The sequence below is a fragment of the Triturus cristatus genome, chromosome 3_1 (assembly GCF_964204655.1).
Source record: "Triturus cristatus chromosome 3_1, aTriCri1.1, whole genome shotgun sequence".
Classification (NCBI taxonomy): Eukaryota; Metazoa; Chordata; class Amphibia; order Caudata; family Salamandridae; genus Triturus; species Triturus cristatus.
Genome location: NC_140583.1, coordinates 520,802,051 through 520,821,689, shown reverse-complemented (window position 1 = coordinate 520,821,689; position 19,639 = coordinate 520,802,051). Strand labels below are relative to the sequence as shown.

At 51.9% G+C, this 19,639-nt stretch overlaps 1 protein-coding gene across 4 annotated transcripts in view; it reads left to right on the top strand.

Moving 5' to 3' along the window:
• The window catches only part of POLG (DNA polymerase gamma, catalytic subunit), an 862,381-nt gene that overhangs the window by 602,281 nt on the left and 240,461 nt on the right, over positions 1-19,639 (top strand). For all 4 annotated transcript variants that reach the window (XM_085644442.1, XM_085644444.1, XM_085644443.1 and 1 more), the window contains one exon: positions 111-271. In XM_085644442.1, coding sequence (XP_085500568.1) covers positions 111-271 — 161 coding nt within the window. The remainder of the gene's footprint in view (positions 1-110; positions 272-19,639) is intronic.

The following is a 19,639-nucleotide window of genomic DNA, read 5'->3' as shown; positions in this document are numbered from 1 at the left end:
ATCATTCTGGGGCATGTTAGATGAGAACAGATTTTCTATTGGGTTGTAAAAATTGAACATGAAAAAAGTCTATTTGTGCTATATGAATGCAATGCTTGTATTATTTTCAGGATGGAAATGATAACAATGTTGGCAGCCCCTTTGCAAAGGACTTCCTTCCGAAAATGGAGGATGGCACCCTACAGGCCGGGACCGGAGGCACCAATGCAACAAGAGCGCTTGAAATCAATAAAATGGTATCATTCTGGAGAAATGCACACAAAAGAATCAGGTACATTGTGAACATTTACTGCTTGTTTAGACTGGGCATGAATATTGATTTCATTTTTTTCATTTTAAATTCGAAGCTTACACTATAAAAGTGGAAGAAAATCAGAACTGGTATTAAAATGGGTTATATGAAAACTTTATATACCTTCTCTTTGCTCTTTCTGCAAATGCTCTTTCTACGGCTTTGCATTGATTTTCTTCCACCCCTGAAGTCACTCCTGCGTGTTGATGTCACTTTCTTTTTTGATCTCTGTCCACGCATTATGACGCAGAGCTCAACAATAAACCAGTGTGCAAATCTCTACTGTGGGACTTTTTTGGATGGGAAAAAGAGACCATTCTACAGAAGGGGCGGTGAAAGAGAGGTTAAGAATCTGTAGTATCCACAAGAGAGAGCATTATCGAAGGGAAGTTACTCATGGACTCCTGATGGATACTTCTAACTGCGGATTTCATGATAGATACCAAAGCAGTAGCTCGCAAGGTGGTGGGTCTGTGGAATAGCTCATACCAAAAAATCCTTGAAGATCAAATGGTCGAAATGTTCTACCCGTCAAAGCTAGTTTTCAATGCAGTAGTGCTCTGTGTACTGATGCCCACATTGCAGCCGGCAGATACCAAGGACAGTCACTCCGCATGACAACGCAGTGGTAACAGCCTTGGCCTTTATGGAATGGTCCCTCAACCACTCCAGAGGCTGCTTCTTTGCCAGCAGATGTTAATGCAGATGACTATCCAGCTTGATAAAGTCCCTTTCTACACTGCACTGCCTTGCCTTTGCCCCAGAGAACCCCACAAAGAGCTGATTGTCCACCCAATGGTCTTTGGTGCAGTTAATGTATAATCTTAAACTATTTTTGGGTGAAGACACTGGAGTCTTCCCTCCTCTTTCAAGAGGTGAGGCAGAGCAAAAATGTTGGGAGAGTTGTGGATTGCTTAGTGTGAAAAGCTGCCACAACTTCTTGTAGAAAGGTTACCTTGATCCTCAGCACCACTTTTTCTGGGGAAAAAGATGGTGTATGACTGCTGCACCGAGAAAACTTGGTGTTCAGTTGTGCAATGACCTAAAGTCATCACACCAGATATGCAGTCTTTAGAGTCAGGAGACATATTAGATAGCTGTGCATGGGTTTCAATGGTGTGAACATGAGGAAATTGAGGACCAACTTAAAATCACACAATGGCATCACAAAGGAGTCTCTGGGTGATGTGTGGGTTGACAAATTAACAAAAGGCCAAAATGGACTACAAATAACCTTTAGCGATGCCCACTGCAAGTCCTTTCAGGGCCAGAGATAAAACAAAGAAGCTAAACATCTGACAGTCTGCCTTGTAATGGCTAAGTATTTGTGGGTGCCTCACTATGTTGCAAACGTGCCCCAGTGCCTGGCGTAGACAGACTTTGTAGAGGGATGCCTGGCAGTAAGTATGACATTCACAACCTTGGGAGGAAGATTGAGCGCAGTCAACTGCTGGCACTCATTCTCCACATGTGGAGGTGCAAATTGCACAGGTTCCGGTCCAGGACCCTGCTTTGCTTCTGCGACAAGATATCCTCATAAAGTGGTAGCCTGATCGGAGGGCAGATGTTCTTGCCCAGAAGTTCTGATTACTAATCTCTCTTCGTGCAATCCGGATGACTAGGATGACTTCAGAAATCATGGCAGGAGAGGCAGTGGTGGAAAGGCTTGCGGGAGTTCTGTGCTGAACTCTGTCTGGAAAGTGTCTCGGAGAAGAGCCTTCTTGGAAACCCCAGAGGGCAAACGTTTTGACATTGTGTGTTCTCAGCTTTGCTTAAAAGATCTAGCCAGGGTTCTCCCCTTTGCTGGAATATGCCATGCAGCACCTTGGGGTGTAACCACCATTCACAATTTGTCATGTGCCACTGGCAGAGTTAGTTCACCCTGTCATTCCAAGATCCAGACAGGTTGTTCACGACTAGGGAAATGCTCTGGCACTCCAGACAGCTCCAGATATGAAGTGCCTCCTCACACAGGACCCCAAACTCCACCCCTCCGTGCGAGTTGCAGTACCCCATGGTGGTGATGTCCTGTAAACCGGTACCAGTTTCACTTTGATCAACAGTAAGAACACTTACAGCGCCAGGCGAATGGCCCACAGATCCAACAGATTGAAGTGGAAATGGGTCTCCACCTGATACCAGAGACCTCAGATCTCCAACTTTCTCAAATGATCTCTCCATCCCAGAAATTACTCACCAATCACCACCAATAAGCTCTGGATGGTGCAGGAGAAGGGTCTGCTGTTGATCCAATTGTGGTTGAGCCACCACTGCAGGTCCTTTGTAGTCTCCTCTGAAACCTGGATGGAATTCTACATGTTCCGCTGGTGCCAGGCCCAATGGGACTGCAGGTTCTGGTGTAGAGCGTGTGTATACCACCTAGCATAGTCGACAAGCAGGATGCCAAAAGACCCAGAAGCCTCACAGCCACTTTCACCGAGACCCATGACCTAGCCTGAAGCATGGGGACCATAGCATGAATTTCCTAGACATGTGGTGGTAGGAAGGACTAAAGCTGCACTGTACTGCACTGTATTCAGGATTGCTCCCATGAAGGGGAGCCTCTGTGAACAAGTCAGGTGTGACTTGGGCACATTAATATGCAACCCCAACGAGGTCAGGAGGTTTCCCGTCATCCCTATGTGGTCCGTGACTGACTGTGACTAGCCTGTCTTCAACAGTCAGTCATTGAGATAGGGGTAAACTGGAATCCCCAACATCAGAAGGTACGCTGAGGATCGCTAGTGAGGCCAAAGGGGTGCATAGCAAATTGAAAATGCTCTTGGCCCACCTTGAACTGCAGTTAGAATCTGTCAACTGTAGGACGGGTCATGCAGGTCCAAAGCCACCATCCAGTCACCTGGATCCAGGGTAGACAGAACCTGGGCCATCGTAAGCATCTTGATTTTGTCCTTTACCACCCTAGGAGAACATATCTGATCCTACCTCCTGCAGGGTGGTCGTGTGCCACTATGGGCATACTAAAAAAGTTGGGAGGCTTTTGCCTCAGGGGTGATGGCCAGGAAGTTGTCTGCTTGATCCCCGGCTCTGAAATGGCTGGGGTGCCTGTTGTGGTGACGGTGAGCCTTGGCATTGTTTTTATTTTTAAAACATCTTTTTATTATTTTATGCTCATCCATAAACTTGGTAGGATACATTATACACAATCGCAAATTGGAGTCATTCTTTGATTAGAGATAGGCAGATAAACACAATGGATAATTAATTTTTTAGGTAAATGCAATATCTTAATTGGAACCCCCCTCCCTTTCCCACATTACAGTACCCTGCAAATCCTCCAAGGACCCCATATTTTTTACCATTTTCGCTGACAGCCTCTAGCTTTATATATAGTCCGTTCTGCTTGCTGGCACCAATGTAAGTCAGCTTTCCACTCCGCTATTTTGGGAGGTTGTATTGACCCCCCCAGTGTTGTACTGTTACGTTTGGCGATCGTAGCCGCTGAGGTCAATCATATTCTCGTATAGCTGGGCCATTCCTCGTCTCCAGAAATCGTCAGTAAGAACCATTTAGGCTCCAGTGGAACCTCTACTCCTGTCATCCCGCCATAATATCTCTTAACTTTACCCAGTAGTTTTGTATCTTTGGGCATTCCCATATTATATGTATAAAAGACCCCTCCTGACCACAGCTTCTCTGGCACGGCCTATCTTGTGTAGTAATAATCTAGGATATTAAACTCGTTGTAGGACCTTCAGTTGGATTAGACGGAATCTGGAGCATATTGATACTTCCTGTGGACTTTGAAGGGCTTCTGTCCATTCTTCGTCGTCAAGTTGCCCTAAGTCTCCCTCCCAGCCGTTCTTTAGTGATGGGTACGGATCAGGGGAATTATTGAGGATTTTTTAATGAACTAATGAGATGATCTTAGTATCAAGGAGGTTAGTGAGCAGTCGATCCTCCAGTGACGAAGCATCCGTCAGTACCTCCCCTTCCCGTATATGATGCTTTATGGCATGTCCCTGTTAAATGTACCTCAGCCACTCCCTTTTCGAATTCATTTTGTAGCAATTGGAATGAGATATACGCCTGGCCTCTCCAGGCGTCCCCCAGACGGTTGAGACCCAGAAGTTTCCACTTTTCGAAGTCCCTAATTTGGCCCACCTCTGTCAATTGGTCACTGTCCCAAAGAGGGGTCATCCCCGGTAACTTCTTGTTCCAATCCAAGAACCTAGCAGAAGCCCGCCATGCTTTTAACACTGTTAGTGTGTGAGGGGGGTAAATCTCTCAATTTTGATTTGTTATACAGGAGGAAGGGATAACACCTAGTTCCCATTGCCACTGCTATCTATTTGGAATACTGGGTCCGATCTGTCTGTGAATACCCAGTCATTGATGCACACCATGTGAGAGGCCCAGTAATAAGCCTTGATTTCTGGTACAGCCAGTCCTCCCTCATAGTCTCCTCTGTTCAATTTGCGTAGGGCAATTCGTGACGCACTTCCGTTCCATGTGAGCATCCTCAGTTCTGTGTCTATTTTCTGATAAAATACCTTAGGGATCTCATATGGTGTATTCTGGATTGAGTATAACAGCCTTGGGAGTGTCATCATTTTAAATAGCGCCTTTCAGCCTATTAACAGGAGAGGTAGCGAGCGCCAACATTTGGCATCCATGATAAACCTTGCTAACTGGGATGCTGCATTTTTCTGGTAAGACTCACTTGGGTCTCTAGTTATATAAATCCCCAGATATTTAAAACAGGACATTTCCACCAGAAGTTTACAGTTGAGAGCAGGCACTCCTACCGCCAGCGGAAACAACGACGACTTGTCCCAGTTAATGTAATAACCAGAATGGTCACCGAAGATCCGAAAGATCTGTACGATTCTATCAATTGGCTTTCTGGGCCTTTTCACATATAGAAGTGTATCATCGGCATAGAGGGATATACGTTCCTCCCATTCATCCCCAATTGGGATACCCCATATCAGTGGATCCTGCTGTATCCATGCAGCCAGTGGGTCGAGAGCCAGAGCGAACAGGAGAGGGGACAGAGGGCAGCCCTGCCTAGTCCCCTTTTGCAGCTCAAAAATCTGAGATTTCGAGGGGTTAACCCGCACCCTCGCCAGTGGCTTATGGGAAAGGAGTTTCACCCAGCTCACAAATTTAGGTCCAAAGCCGAGACAGCCCATGACTCCGTATAAGTACTCTCATTTCACACTATCGAAAGCCATTCTGGCATCCAGCGTCAACAAGGCCGCCGGATTCGAGGTACACTCTGATGTCATGTGGAGGACCCCAAACAGACGTCTCTGGTTAAGCCTGGTGCTTTTGTAGGGCATAAACCCTGTTTGATCTGGTTGGATGAGGGAAGTCACCAACTTAATGAATCGGACTGAAATAGCCTTAGCTAATACTTTGGGCTCGAAGTTCAGGAGCCATATCGGGGGGTATGACTCGCACAATGTCAGGGGCTTGCCCTCTTTAGGTATTGCCACGATCTGTAAGAGACAATTAGTTATAGATTCCTTACCTTAGAATTACCCCCAGACGTAAGACTAGATCCGGAGAATTTTTCGTCAGCATTACCCCTGCGCATTGAAAGGTGGTGTCGGTCGGCTCCGTGTTCGTCGTTGGCATCGTGGTCGCCGGGAGGACGTCACGGTAGCTACTTAGACACCGCCCTCACGCACTGATGTCAGTTCTTTCTTTTTCCGTGCCAGATCCGGAGAGAGTGGTACCTCCAGTCACTTTTTGACTGACTTTTTCTCGCCTTTTGTCGACATCGTTTTTGAGTCCATCGACTCCTGGTGCATGAGGGATGCCCATTTTCAAGGCTTGTGGTTCCTGCTCAAGGTTGATGTCGGTGACGTATCCGCACCGCGTGTGCCTGTTTTGTGTGGATCCCGACCACGACTCCAAGTCGTGTTCCGACTGCCGAACCATGAATCCGAAGTCTTTGCGGGCCATGCTCTCCCATGCAGTCGCCGAGGGGAGAGACGCAGCCAAGTTCACCATCAGATGTGGACTGAATACCACAGACTCGCTAGGCAGGACTATTTCAATGTCGGTAGCCCTTTGACTCTACGCCTGGCTGAGGTCGACTGGTTTTTCCGGAGATGTCCAAGCTACCCTTATGGACATGCCCTTTGATGGCTGTTGCCTGTTCGGCGACAAAGCAGACAACGCGCTAGAGCGCTTCAAGGACTCTCTGTCAACTGCCAGGTCCTTGGGCCTCTCCACCACCGCCCTGCGCAGTCTGCTTTTTGCCCCTTTCGTGTCTACGGAAGTGGTGCCCCACCATGTTCCACCGAGAGCCACAGGCCGGCACAAACTGTTCAACCCCTGCACGACTGGGGATGTGGGACCCACCGCTGTGGGTCTGGGGGCCAGCGAGCGGGCCAGTCCATCACCGCCCCCTCTGCAGCAGCCTCCAAACCCTCCTAATCCAACCTTTCCGGGCCACTAATTGCCAGTGGGCGGCAGGATTTGCCATCACCTCCCCCACTGGTGCACCATCAGGTCGGACAGGTGGGTTTTGCAAATAGTCCGAAGGGGCTCCTCCCTCCCCTTCGAGACTACCCCTCCATCCATGCCACCTCGGCACCATCGCATGTCGGAGGATCATCTGGCCCCTCTCCAACATGAAGTTTTGGCTCTCTTGGCCAAGGGAGCCATGGAGCGAGTTCCTGCCCCAGAAGTAGGTTGTTGTTGCCACTCCCACTACTTTCTGGTGCCCAAAAAGGACAAAGGCCTGCATCCTATCTTGGATCTCAGGAATGTCAACCGCTTTCTCCGGAAGTTCAAAATGTTGATGCGAGCTCAGGTCCTATCTGCCCTCGACCCTGGAGACTGGATGGTAGCGTTGGACTTGCAGGACGCTTACTTTCACATCCCCGCCCTGCCGGCCCATCGGCGTTACCTGTGGTTTACGGTAGGCCACGAGCGCTTTCAGTTTACCATGCTCCCCTTTGGCCTTACCAGTGCCCCTTGGGTGTTCACGAAAGTGATAGCAGTGGTCGCAACTCATCTTCGCAGATCAGGGATTCCAGTATTCCCCTATCTCGACGACTGGCTGTTGAAGGCGGGCTCGCCCTAGGCTGTCGTCTCCCACCTCCAGACTACGACAGACCTCCTGCAATCACTGGGGTTCACCATAAACGTGCCAAAGTCCCACCTGATTCCCTCTCAGAAGCTCCTTTTCATCGAAGCGGTTCTGGACACGACGCAGTTTCGGGCTTATCCTCCCGAGCAGCGAGTACGGGATATTCAGGCTATGATTCCGATCTTTCAGCCTCTATCCCGGGTTTCGGTCAGAATGACCCTGAGGCTGTTGGGCCTCATGGCCTCCTACATCCTGCTGGTGGATCTTGCCAGGTGGCATATGCGGGCTCTGCAGTGGGACCTGAAGTGCCAGTGGGCACAGCATCAGGGGAATCTGTCTGACTGCGTTCAGATCTCGAATGGCAGTGCACGTCAATTGCAGTGGTGGCTATCGAACAAGGATTGGGTCAACGGCATATCCCTCTCCCTTCCTCAACCAGAGTACGCAGTGGTGATGGATATATCACCTCTAGGGTGGGGTGGCCACATGGGAGAGGCGGAGATCAGGGGACTCTGGTCTCCGGCAGAGTCCACATCAACCTGCTGTAGCTCCGGGCGATTCGTCTTGCACTCAAAGCATTCCTTCCCTCTGTCCGTGGAATAGTAGTGCAGGTGTTCACATACAACACCACCGCCATATGGTACTGCAACAAACGGGGCAGGATGGGGTCGTGGATCCTATGTCAAGAGGCCCTCCGCCTCTGGACATGGCTGGAACATAAGGGCATATCCCTGGTGGTTCAACACCTGGCAGGTTCGCTGAACGCCAGGGCGGACGAACTCAGCCGCAGGTGCATGATGGATCACAAATGGCGTCTTCACTCTGAGGTGGTGCAAGGTCTCTTTCAGAAGTGGGGAGAGCCTTGGTTAGATCTATTCGCCACCGAAGAGAACGCGCAATGTCAGCAATTCTGTACGTTGGAATTTCCAAGACGGCACTCACTAGGCAACACTTTTCGTCACGAGTGGAGTTGCTGTCTTCTATACGCCTTTCCGCCTATACCACTTCTGCGCAGAGTGCTGAAGAAGATGAAGTGCGACCGGGCCCAATCATCCTTATGGCTCCAGATTGGGCACGAAGAGGCTGGTATCCCGAGCTGTTACACATGGCCATCAATCCTCCGATCTGACTGCCTCTTCGGGAGAATCTTCTGTCGCAGCAGCAGGGGACGGTCCTCCAACCGAACCTGTTCAGCCTCCACCTCCTTGCATGGAGCGTGGAGATTGAGTGGCGACAGTTGACGGTCTTCGACCTTCGTCCTGAAGTCCGTAACGTTATCTTGGCAGCCAGGCGTCCCTCCACCAAAACGTTATACACCTGTAGATGGAACAATTTTGTGGCATGGTGCGCAGCAAAGGCTGTGGATCCCCTTTCAGCCCCCTTGCATAGGTGCTCCTCTTCCTTCTGTCTTTGGCCCAGCAGGGCTCTGCTCTGGGCACTGTCAAAGGCTATCTTTTGGTCAGTTTGGCCTTTCTTGGGCTTCCTGATCAGCCTTCTCTTTTCAAGTCCCCTATTGTAAATCGCTTCTTCAAGGGCATTACTCGTTTCCTCCCATTCCTTTCGTAATGACCAAGTGGAACTTGAACCTGGTTCTAGCCTTCCTTATGTGCGCTCCTTTCAAGCCGCTACATAACTCTCCTCTCAGATTTTTGACACTTAAAACTGCCTTTTTGGTTGCCATCACCTTTGCTCACAGGGTGAGTGAGCTTCTGGCTCTTTCTTAAAAACCTCCTTTCCTGGCTGTTAATCCGGGAAAATTTGTCCTTCGTACTAGGCCTTCTTTCCTTCCCAAAGTGGTTACATCTTTCCACATAGGACTGACCATGACTTTGCCCATCATTTTCCCTCCCCCACATCCTTCTAAAGAGGAGGAGAGGCTCCACTGTCTGGATCCAAAACATGCGCTTTCATTTTATTTGAATTGCACAAGGCAATTCCGGCTGGATGACCAGCTCTTTGTTGGCTCTATGGGTGCCAAGACAGGTCGGGTCGTGCAAAAGCGGACCATCTCTCGATGGGTCGTTCTTTGCATCAAAATTTGTTATTCTTTAGCAAAGAAGGAACCTCCAGTGAGGCTGTGCGCCCATTCCACCAGGACGACTGCAGCCACTACTGCTTTGGGACGTGGAGTCCCGCTTCATGACATCTGCCAGGTAGCCACGTGGGCTTCATTGCACACGTTTACTAAACACTACTGCCTCGACAGCTAAGCGGCTTCTTTGGCCATTCAGTTCTCCAGGACTTTCTGGTGTGAACTTAGCTCGCAGACCCACCTCAGGGTTTGGTAATGCTGGGGTGTCTATTCTAAGGTGAGGAATCCATAACTTATAGTATCTTTCAGATGAACAAGTTCGATATATCTGTAAGAGACATATATTCGTTATAGATTCCTCACCACCCCACCCATCCTCCCCGTTCTGTAAACTGACTTCTAGGGTAAGGGACTCCCTTTCAGGGCCCTAGTTTTTGTGCACCAGTGGTCAGTATCTTGCATGGCTCTGCGCTTCTAGCGTGGAATGTTGTGTTAAGAACTGACGTCAGTGCGCAGGGGTGGCGTCTAAGTAGATACCGAGACGTCATTCCAGCTATCACGACGCCAATGACGATCGCGGATTCGACCGACGCCACCTACCAACGCGTAGGGGTACTGCTGAAGAAAAAATTCTCCGGATCCAGTCTGACACCTGGGGTAATTCTAATGTCAGGAATTCATAACTAATATATGTCTCTTTCAGATATATCCTTACCGTAGGTAAGTAACTTGTTCGTTTCGATCACAAAGTTCCATTTTCGCTGGCTCAAAGCTCCTTCTCTGTCGCTGTACTAACAAAGTGAAGTCCAGGAGGAAACGGATCTGTGCATTCTGGTACTGAATGTCAACTTTCACACAGGCTGCCTTCAGTATGCCCCTGGCCTGGGCGGAGGAATCTGCGCCCTATCGGCCCTCTCCACGGAAAAGAAAGTAGATAGTCTCTTGGTTTTCAATGTACTCAATATCGAGTCCTCCAAAAACAGATCCACACTAGGGCTCTCTGCTCCCTCCGGGACCCCCACCACTCTAATATTATTCCTCCTCGCTCTTCTCTCCTGGTCTTCCAGCTTAGCCGCCATGATTGTAGTTCACTAAGTTAACGATTGTACTTGATCTTCAAGGCATTTTGTTCCAGTATAAAATTAAGTAATATGTGTTTCAGACACTGTTGCCGTCTGCCTTAACTTAGACATGTCTGCTCGAATTAGGTTGACCTTCAGGGTCACTGTATCAATTTTGGGTTCCAGCATCCCCTTTAAATCTCTGAAGGCTTCCATTATGGCTCCCAAGGCGGGCTCCTCCACCTCTTCTCGTCCCACTGCCCAGGGGTGTTTCAGGATGGTGTAGCTATCCATTTTATTTGGCTGGCTAGTCATAACACTTTTGGGCTTCACCATTTTACCGGAGCTCAATGAATTGTTATTATTTTTAAGTAGGCCCTCCACGGTTGGTCAATCGGGGAGGAAGCACTCCAGTCTGCCCCTCCTGGTGTTTTATACTGTACGTGTGTACTGGCGGCCAGATTATTTGGGAGTTGATGTACTCTAGTGTAGGCCCTCCGGCGGCACCGAGGCAAGGCTCCGCTTATTATATTTTTTTCTTATGTTGTGCCGGGCCCCCGCCCTCATCTCCGGGCCCTCCCCGCGCCGGACCAGGACCCCTGTCAGACAGCCCCGGATATCTGCCCACCCGATCAGAGCCCTGCCTCAGCAGCTAAAACGCCCTCAATGGGTGTAGGCAGTGGCATCTCAAAGTCCGGGTCTGTGCCCCCACCCAGTCCTCCAGGCACAGCTCTAGGGCCTACACTGCTGATACTCGTATTCTTGGCCTTCGCGCTGCTCCGCACGTAACTGGCCTTCTTAGTGCAGTGGGAGACAGCGGTCACCTCAATAGTTCACCCTCAGATGTCCCACCGGCTCCGGTTATGTCTTGCAGGCCGCTCATGGCCTTGGCATCAATGTGTGCCTCCGCTCCTCTCCCTGGATCAAACTGCCCCCAGCGGGCTCTACAGGACCTCCCCGCACCTCGCTCACCTTCCTCATCCAGGGAGGCCCTATTTCTTGCCAAGTCGTCACTCAAGGCCCTGACGGCTCACTGCTCATGCCGCTCCGGCCTGGATGTCAGTCAGGCTGCCTCAGTGCCCCTCCTCTGACCCCTCCGATGGGGCCCGTACAGGGTCAGCTGCTGTATTCCTAGGGGGAAACCTGTCCTCCCCCGCACTCGGTTGCATAGCTCGTCCCTTCTTACTCAGCGAGGTAGTCCACAGCGTGATTGGAGCCGACACCATTCCTCGGCTTCCAATAATGGTGCTGAGCAGCCCAACCGAGGGCTCCGCGGCTGCTCATTGGAACGGAGCTCCCAATTGTTCCTCGAGCGAGTCTATCTCTTTGGGAGGACCTCCACAGTGGTATACGGTGTCACACACCGAACCTCTCGTACGGGTATTGGAACGGAAGTTGAGGTTATGCTCCGATGAAGTAGGAGGTCAGTTACGGTACGGCCATTCCCATCCACGGCTGAGCCTGCCCTGAGTCTTGGCATTGTTGGCAACGTCAGGCCCATTTCACTGCTGCCACCTCCTGCAAAGATCCTGAAGAAGCTAGTGAATCACCAACTTTCATCCTTCGTTGCGGCACATAGTCTGCAACATGACACTCACTCTGGCTTCCGTGCTGGTTACAGCACTGAAACCGCTTTATTGAAAGTGTCGAAGTCCTGTAGAGAAACTTTGGATGGCGGTGTCTCTGGCGTGGTTTTATTGTTAGACCTTTCAGCAGCGTTTGACACTGTAGCACACTCCACCTTGTTGAATAGATTAGGCCTATTTGGCTTTTGGGGGGGGTTCACATTTCTGTTCTGGATTTGATCCTTCTCGGAAGAGCGATCTCAGCGGGTTTTCCTCCAACCTTTCTCTTCCTCCCCAAACCCCTGGTCTGTGGGGTGCCTCAGGGCTCGGCACTCAGCCACTGCTTTTTAACCTCTTCCTGGCCCCGTTGGCCACTCGTATTGAATCCTAGGGAGTGAAGGTAGTCTCCCATGCGGATGACATGCTACTGCTGTTCTCTTTCAGAGAACACACAGAAGCCGCCTTCCTCAAATTTAAAGAGTGTTTAAAAGGGAGAGCCAACTGGATGGATTCTAACTTTTAAAAACTGAACATGAATAAAACAAAGGTTCTCTTTTTCATCCGGAAGCCCCACACCCCGGCTCCCTGCAAACCTCTGGTGGGCAGTAGAACTAAATCCGCCCAGTGACGTCCTTATCAGCCAGAAACCTGGGCATCTTGTTTGATTCCAATCTCTCCTTTGCTGCCCAGATCAGGCAGATCTCCCCGATCTGCTTCCTGAAGCTCAGATCAGTTAGAAAGCTAGTACATTTGCTTCCAGAAGAGGCCCTAAGAACTGTAATTCATTGTCTTGTGACGTTACTTCTGGATTAAGCTACCAGCTCTATTTAGAGCTTCCTGCTTTTCTGATTCATGTACTCCAGATTATACAGAATATGGCTGCCAGGCTGCTCCGGCCGTTTCTGCTTCGCCAGCATATTTCGCCTCATCTAAAGCAGCTACACTGACTTCCTGTGGCAAAAAGGGTTGCATTTAAAGCCCTTACTTTGGCTTTCAGAGCCCCTGACACCAAGGGCCCTCGTTAACTGAGAAATAGACTTTGCCGGTACCAACATTAAAGATCTTTAAGATCTAACCACCTCTGACGTATGCGTATCCTCGGGTTTGCTAAATTCCATCGTGGAGGTAGATCATTCACGGTACTGATGGCAAAGCTTTGGAACACCTTGCCAATCAAACTTTGCGTAGCCGAGTCTGAGCACTGCTTTAGATAAGAACTAAAAACATGGCTCTTTGACCAAAATGAGACATCATAGTCCAGTCTTGTTCTCAGTCTCTGGTTTTGAGCCCCAAGACACCTTTTCTGAAGCAGCGGAGCACTTTACAAATGCCATTGATTTATTGGTTGATTGATTGGCATGCCAGCCCGTTGGCATAGCCTTCTAAACTGAGGAAACCTTTGAGGGGTAGAAAAGCCTAGGCAATATGCTGTGGCCCAGCTTTCTTAAAAGCGTTCCAATGCTGAAACAGCTTTCTCGCCAAACAGGCGAGATCCTGTTGCAGGGATTCTGCTCAGGAACATAACTGTGCTTGGGACCATAGAACATCGGCATGTAGGGACTGAGCAACCATACTACCTCAGTATCTATGGGACCAAGTCCGACTAGCTATAGTGCCTCACTTGCCCTCCTAATCTTTGCAGTTAAACAAGTGAGTTGGCACTCCAGAACACAACACTCTTGATCCTATCAGGGATCGCGGTAACAGGAGACACCCTATTACTCTCTCACTCGTGCTTGTCCACAATAAGATAAACTAGAGACACAAAGGATGTTAAAAATATTTATTTAAACTATCGTGTGCTAAGATGCAGTATTTGCTCAACAATTAGAAAACAAATGGATAGCAAAAATATCGCAAGCATGTTTAACATACCATATACCACAAAAAGCCATGTCATGTTATAAGACTGAGTAGCCTAAACTCTCCTTCTGTTGAAGCTAATGATATATATCCAAGAACTCTGGGATGAGTGGCAGACACAGTACCTGAGCCCACATAGCTGGACATTCTAGATCTCAGCTGACGTGGTAATCTTTCCTCAGGACCTTTGCTCAGTGTTTTTTTTAGAAGTCTTGTCATTTGTTATATGACAAGACGTCTGCTCACAAACAGCAGCTGCATTCTCATGTTGTGCTAGGTGCTACTGTCTGACCAGAGAGAATAACTAAAGGCATTGCTGTTTGACCTTGTCTCTGGTGTTCAAACTAAAATTCAGGAAAAGAACAGAGCACGAAAACATATGCAGGTTCTGTGTGAAAATGCAATGTGGCACAAAGCAAGCGTGTTTGTCGTAACGTGCGCAAAAGAAATGTGGCCTACAACATGTACAACTAGGCTAACATACGGAAAACCACAATGAGCCATGCAGTAAACACACTGATTGGACATCTACCATCACTTGCCGACCAACCATCTTGGGAGTATAGCAGGTCCATAGTATGTAGACTTTGTGGATGAACCAAAAAGGATTTTATTAATCTAATCTGCATAAGTCCATACTTACATAAAGCACGTGTCACTTTATTGAAAAGATCATTCATTGCAAGAGGAACTAGGACATGCAGAGCAGCAATCATACAAACTCTGGACCCGTCAGATTCACAACTGAATTCCAAACTGAGAAAATATTTAAAACTATACAACCTGATGGTAAGATTAACACATCAGGAAATATTTCAAGAAAGAAAGGTAAATAACTGATCCAGAACAAAGAACAACAACAACATTATTCTGGACTATAAGAACATTGATCGTATAAACAACCATAGTTGGAGGACTTTGAGGGCACTTGTCTAAAATACAGAACTGCCCATAGGGACAAGACAACACGCTATAATACCAAGCCAACCTCCTACGTATCAAGCTTATTTGCATATTTCTTTTTACAGATTTCATCAGAAAGCTGGCCGTACTATGATTTGCAATGATTTAAAAATGTTTTTATGCAGAGATGCTATTAAGTATCACTTGTACTATGTGTAATTGTGCACACATTTTTTATGTTTTAATTAACTAAACAATAAACTTACTTACCATTGATGGCATGTTGGAAGGCGGACCTCGGGGAGTCTGAGAGACCACCCAGAGGGGCCCCCACACTGTACGAAGTAGCCGAGTGCCGCTGAGAAGCCTCCGAGGGAGATCCTTCTCCTATCATGTACTAGCACAGTAACACCACCACACAGGACTCAAGGAGGTTGTCTCAAGACGAGCAAATCTTTATCAGCACTTAAAGGTTACGGGATCAATATTTACACGAAAAGGGATCGAGGGATCCACAAAAGTCTCAGTGTCTCCTTAGGAGGGAAGGGGTAGCGGGACAGTCTTTGGCAGGAGCTTGGTACGAGGGTACCTGGGGCCCAGTTCTTATCCTCAAGCTGGAGGGCCTCTGGACCTCGGAGGGGGCGAGCCGCGACGGCGTCAGCAGGGCTCTGGCGTTCAGTTCGTGGAGAGCCGCGACCAGGTCAGCTGGGCTCACAAGGTGGTTTCTGCTCAGCTCGAGCCGCGACGTCGTCAGCAGGGCTCCGAGGGAGGTTTCAGCGAGGTTGGGCCGCGACAGCGTCAGCAGGGCCCCGATGTTCCGGGGGACTTCAAGGTTTCAGCTAGAAGGAGCCGCGACGCAGTCTGCAGGGCTCGTGGTGGTTTCAAGCAAGAGTTCTCCGTAGGGTCGGCCGTGATTCAATCAGCAGGGCTCTCGACTCCGGGATACAACTGCCGGTCTGTTGCGGGGTCGCCCCAGATATAGGCCTGGAGCCCTTTGAAGTCCGGACCCTTGCGCCCGGAGGGGCGGAGAGGCCGGGTTGGGAGCGGCCAGACGCCCAGCAGGAGAGGCGCCGGGCCCAGGAGAGATGGAGGCCGATCGCACCTCGGTGTGTGGGGACGGTTGGGGGTCCCATCGATACCGCCCTCTGCCAGGGCGATGAGGTGTTCACGTGATACCCCCTGGCCAGTTCTTGGTGCCTCAATGTCTGGGCCTCGCTGGGGCCGAGGCCGGGTTGAGCGGAGTCAGGTGGACTGGTGTGCAGGGTCACGTGGCAGGCAACAAAATGGTGGAGCCCCGAGGTGTATGCGACCTCGTGCGGCTCGAACGAGTGGCCCGTCGAGGCCATGGCGGGGAACGGGCCCAACCCCAGGGAAGTCAGGACCACGCCACGAGGCCGGGTCCAACAGGCGTCCCCCCCCAGCCGAAGGCAGGGAGAGTCACCCATCTTCTTGGGGATTCTCCTCGTCGAGGCGGAAGAAGCGGGACAGGCCGTCAGTGTTGGCGTGGTCATTGCCGGGTCGGTGTTCAACCGAAAAGTCCATCCCTTGCAGGGCAATGGACCATCGCAGCAGCTTGGGATTCTCGCCTCTCATTTGCATTAACCACCGCAAAGGCCGGTGGTCGGTCTGGACCCGAAAGTGGATACCGAAGAGATAGGGCCGGAGGTTCTTAAGGGCCCACACTACAGCGAAGGCCTCGCGCTCGATGGTGCTCCATCGTTGCTCCCGGGGCAGCAGCCGTCGGCTGATGAAGGCCACTGGGCGGTCGAGTCCCTTCTCATCAACCTGAGACAGGACGGCCCCGATCCCATATTCGGAGGCGTCTGTCTGTACGATAAACTCTTTACTGTAGTCAGGGGCCTGGAGTACAGGGGCAGTGCACATCGCGGCCTTGAGAGTCTCGAAAGCTGATTGGCAGCGGGGAGTCCAGTGCACCTTCTTGGGCTGTTTCTTCGAGGTGAGCTCCGTGAGAGGCCCCACAATGCTCCCATAGTCCCGGATGAACCGCCGGTAGTATCCGGTGAGGCCAAGGAAGGCCCGCACAGCGGTCTGGGTAGTGGGAGGTTCCCATGCCTGGATGGCATCGACTTTTGGTTGGAGGGGGGCCACCTAACCGCTTCCCACCTGATGGCCCAGGTAGGTCACCGATCCTTGGCCGACCTGGCATTTGCTGGCCTTAATCGTGAGCCTAGCCCTTTGGAGGGCGGCCAGGACGGCTTTGAGGTGAACTATGTGCTCAGCCCAGTGGTTGCTGTACACGGCAATGTCATCCAAATAGGCCGCCCTGAAGGCCTCGAGCCCGGCCAGGACCTTGTTTACGAGTCTCTGAAAAGTGGCCGGGGCATTCTTCATGCCGAAGGGCATCACCCGAAAGTGGTAATGCCCATCAGGGGTAGAAAAGGCGGATCTTTCTCGGGCGCCGGGGGTAAGCTGAATCTGCCAGTACCCGGCGGTGATGTCCAGCGTGCTCAGGTAGCGGGCGGACCCCAAGCGATCGATGAGTTCGTCGGCCCGGGGTATAGGATGGGCGTCCGTCTTGGTCACAGCATTCAGGGCCCGGTAGTCTACACAAAATCGCAGCTCCGGGGGATGGCCGGGGGCTGCGGCCTTTGGTACCAGGACGACAGGGCTGGCCCACGGGCTGTCAGAGGGCTCGATGACCCCGAGGGCCAACATCTTCGCTACTTCGGCCTGGATGCATGCCCGTACTCGGTCGGGTACCCTGTAGGCTCGGTGTCGCACAGGGGGGCTGTCCCCGGTGTCGACGTCATGGACGCACCAGTGGGTCACCCCCGGGGTGAGGGAGAAGAGGGTTGCGTAGTCCTGCAGCAGTTGTTGACAGTCGATGCGCTGTTCCGGGGTCAGGGAGGAGGCGAGCTGGACACCTTTGATGGATCCGTCGTGGACGTCGTTCTGCAAGAGGTCGGGTAGGGGCTCGGAGTCGTCCTCGCCCCCCTCGTCGGTCGCCAGCAGCAGGCTCAGTTCGGTCCGGGCGAAGTAGGGTTTGAGCCTGTTAGCATGTAGAACCCGGAGGGGGTCCCGGGGGGACTCTAGGTCAACTAGGTAGGTGACGGGGCTCTTCTTTTCCACCACCTTAAAGGGCCCAGTCCACTTGTCCTGAAGGGCGCAGGGCTCAACAGGGGCCATGACCCAGACTCGCTGGCCTGGCTCGAACTCGATTGTCGAGGCGTTCTGATCGTACCACCGCTTCATGTCCTCCTGGCTGGCTTCGAGGTTGGCTTCGGCCAGGGCTCGGAACTTGCGGGTCTGGTTACGTAGGGTCAGGAGGTATCGGTAGACGTCAGGAGGGGCGCCCTGGAGCTTCGTCTCCCAGCCCTCCTTGACCAGGCTGAGGGGCCCGCGGACCGGATGTCCATACAAGAGTTCAAACGGGCTGAACCCCAGGGACTTCTGCGGGACTTCCCGGTAGGCGAACAGGAGGCATGGCAATAGGACATCCCATCTCCGCCGGAGGGGCTCTTCCAAGCCCTGGATCATCCCCTTTAGGGTTCGGTTAAAGCGCTCTACCAGCCCGTTCCCCTGGGGGTGATCGGGGGTTGTGAATTTGTACGTGACCCCGCACTGCTGCCACAGGGACCGCATGTATTTGGAAATGAAGTTTGTGCCCCGGTCGCTCACCACTTCGCGGGGAAATCCCACTCGGGAGAAGATTCCCATTAAGGCCCGGCCCACCACGGGGGCCGTTACAGTTCTTAGCGGGACAGCCTCCGGGTACCTGGTGGCGTGGTCCACGAGGACCAGGATGAAGCGGTGGCCCAGGGCGGTCCGGGGGTCCAGGGGCCCCACAATGTCGATCCCGACTCGTTCGAACGGGGTGCTGACGGCTGGAAAGGGCTGGAGGGGGGCCTTGACCCGACCCCCGGTCTTCCCGCTGGCTTGGCAGGTCTGACAGGACCGGCAATGGTTGTCCACGTCTTTTCGCATCCGGGGCCAGTAGAAGTGGGTCACCAGACGGCTGTAAGTTTTGTCTTGTCCCAGGTGCCCGGCGAGGGGGACGTCATGTGCCAGGTTGAGAAGGAACTCTCGGAAGCGGAGAGGGACCACCAACACGCGGCTGGCCCCGAGTTCTGCCACTTTCTGTTCACTGTACAATAGGCCCTCGGCCCAGTAGACCCAGTGGGTGCCGGTCTGGTCACCGTTGGCTTGGGCGGACGCTTGTCGTCGGACCCCTTCGAGAGAGGGACAGGACTGCTGTTCTTGCTGGAACTGTTCTCGCGAGGGGCCCCCTTCGTGGCGCCATTGTGTAAGTTCTGGTAGGGTGCCTAGGGAAGCAATCTCTTCGGGGGAGGGTTCAGTCGGTCCCGTGTCGGTGTCCGCCTCCCCCTTGCTGCAGGCGGGGGTTGGTGCGAGCCCCTCGGGCTGGGCGGTACCGGGGGCCTGGGATGAGCGGGGGGCCTGGGCGGCCATGGACCGGGTGATGGCGCAGGCCCATTCGGATAGTCCCAGCATTCGGAGGTGCTCTCGTCGCTCCACTTGAGCCCAGGGGGAACTCTCTAGGTCGTTCCCCAGGAGGCAGTCCACGGGTGCGTCGTCCCGGACAGTTACTTTCAGTAGGCCTGACACTCCTCCCCACTCGAAGGGGACCAGGGCCATCTGGCACAGGCTTTCGCTGTTGTCGACCATCCGGACGGGGCACAGCACATCGGGTAGGATTTGTTCGGGGGTCACCAGGTGGCAGCGGACAGCGGTGACACTGGCGCCGGTGTCACGAAGGGCTTCGGCCCGTCTGCCATTGATGGTGACCTGCTGCCGGTATTTCTGGGTGTTGCTTGGGATTGGTGTGCGGGGCACCATTTCTCGGCTGCCCAGGTAGACCAGGGACATGGCCGCCGG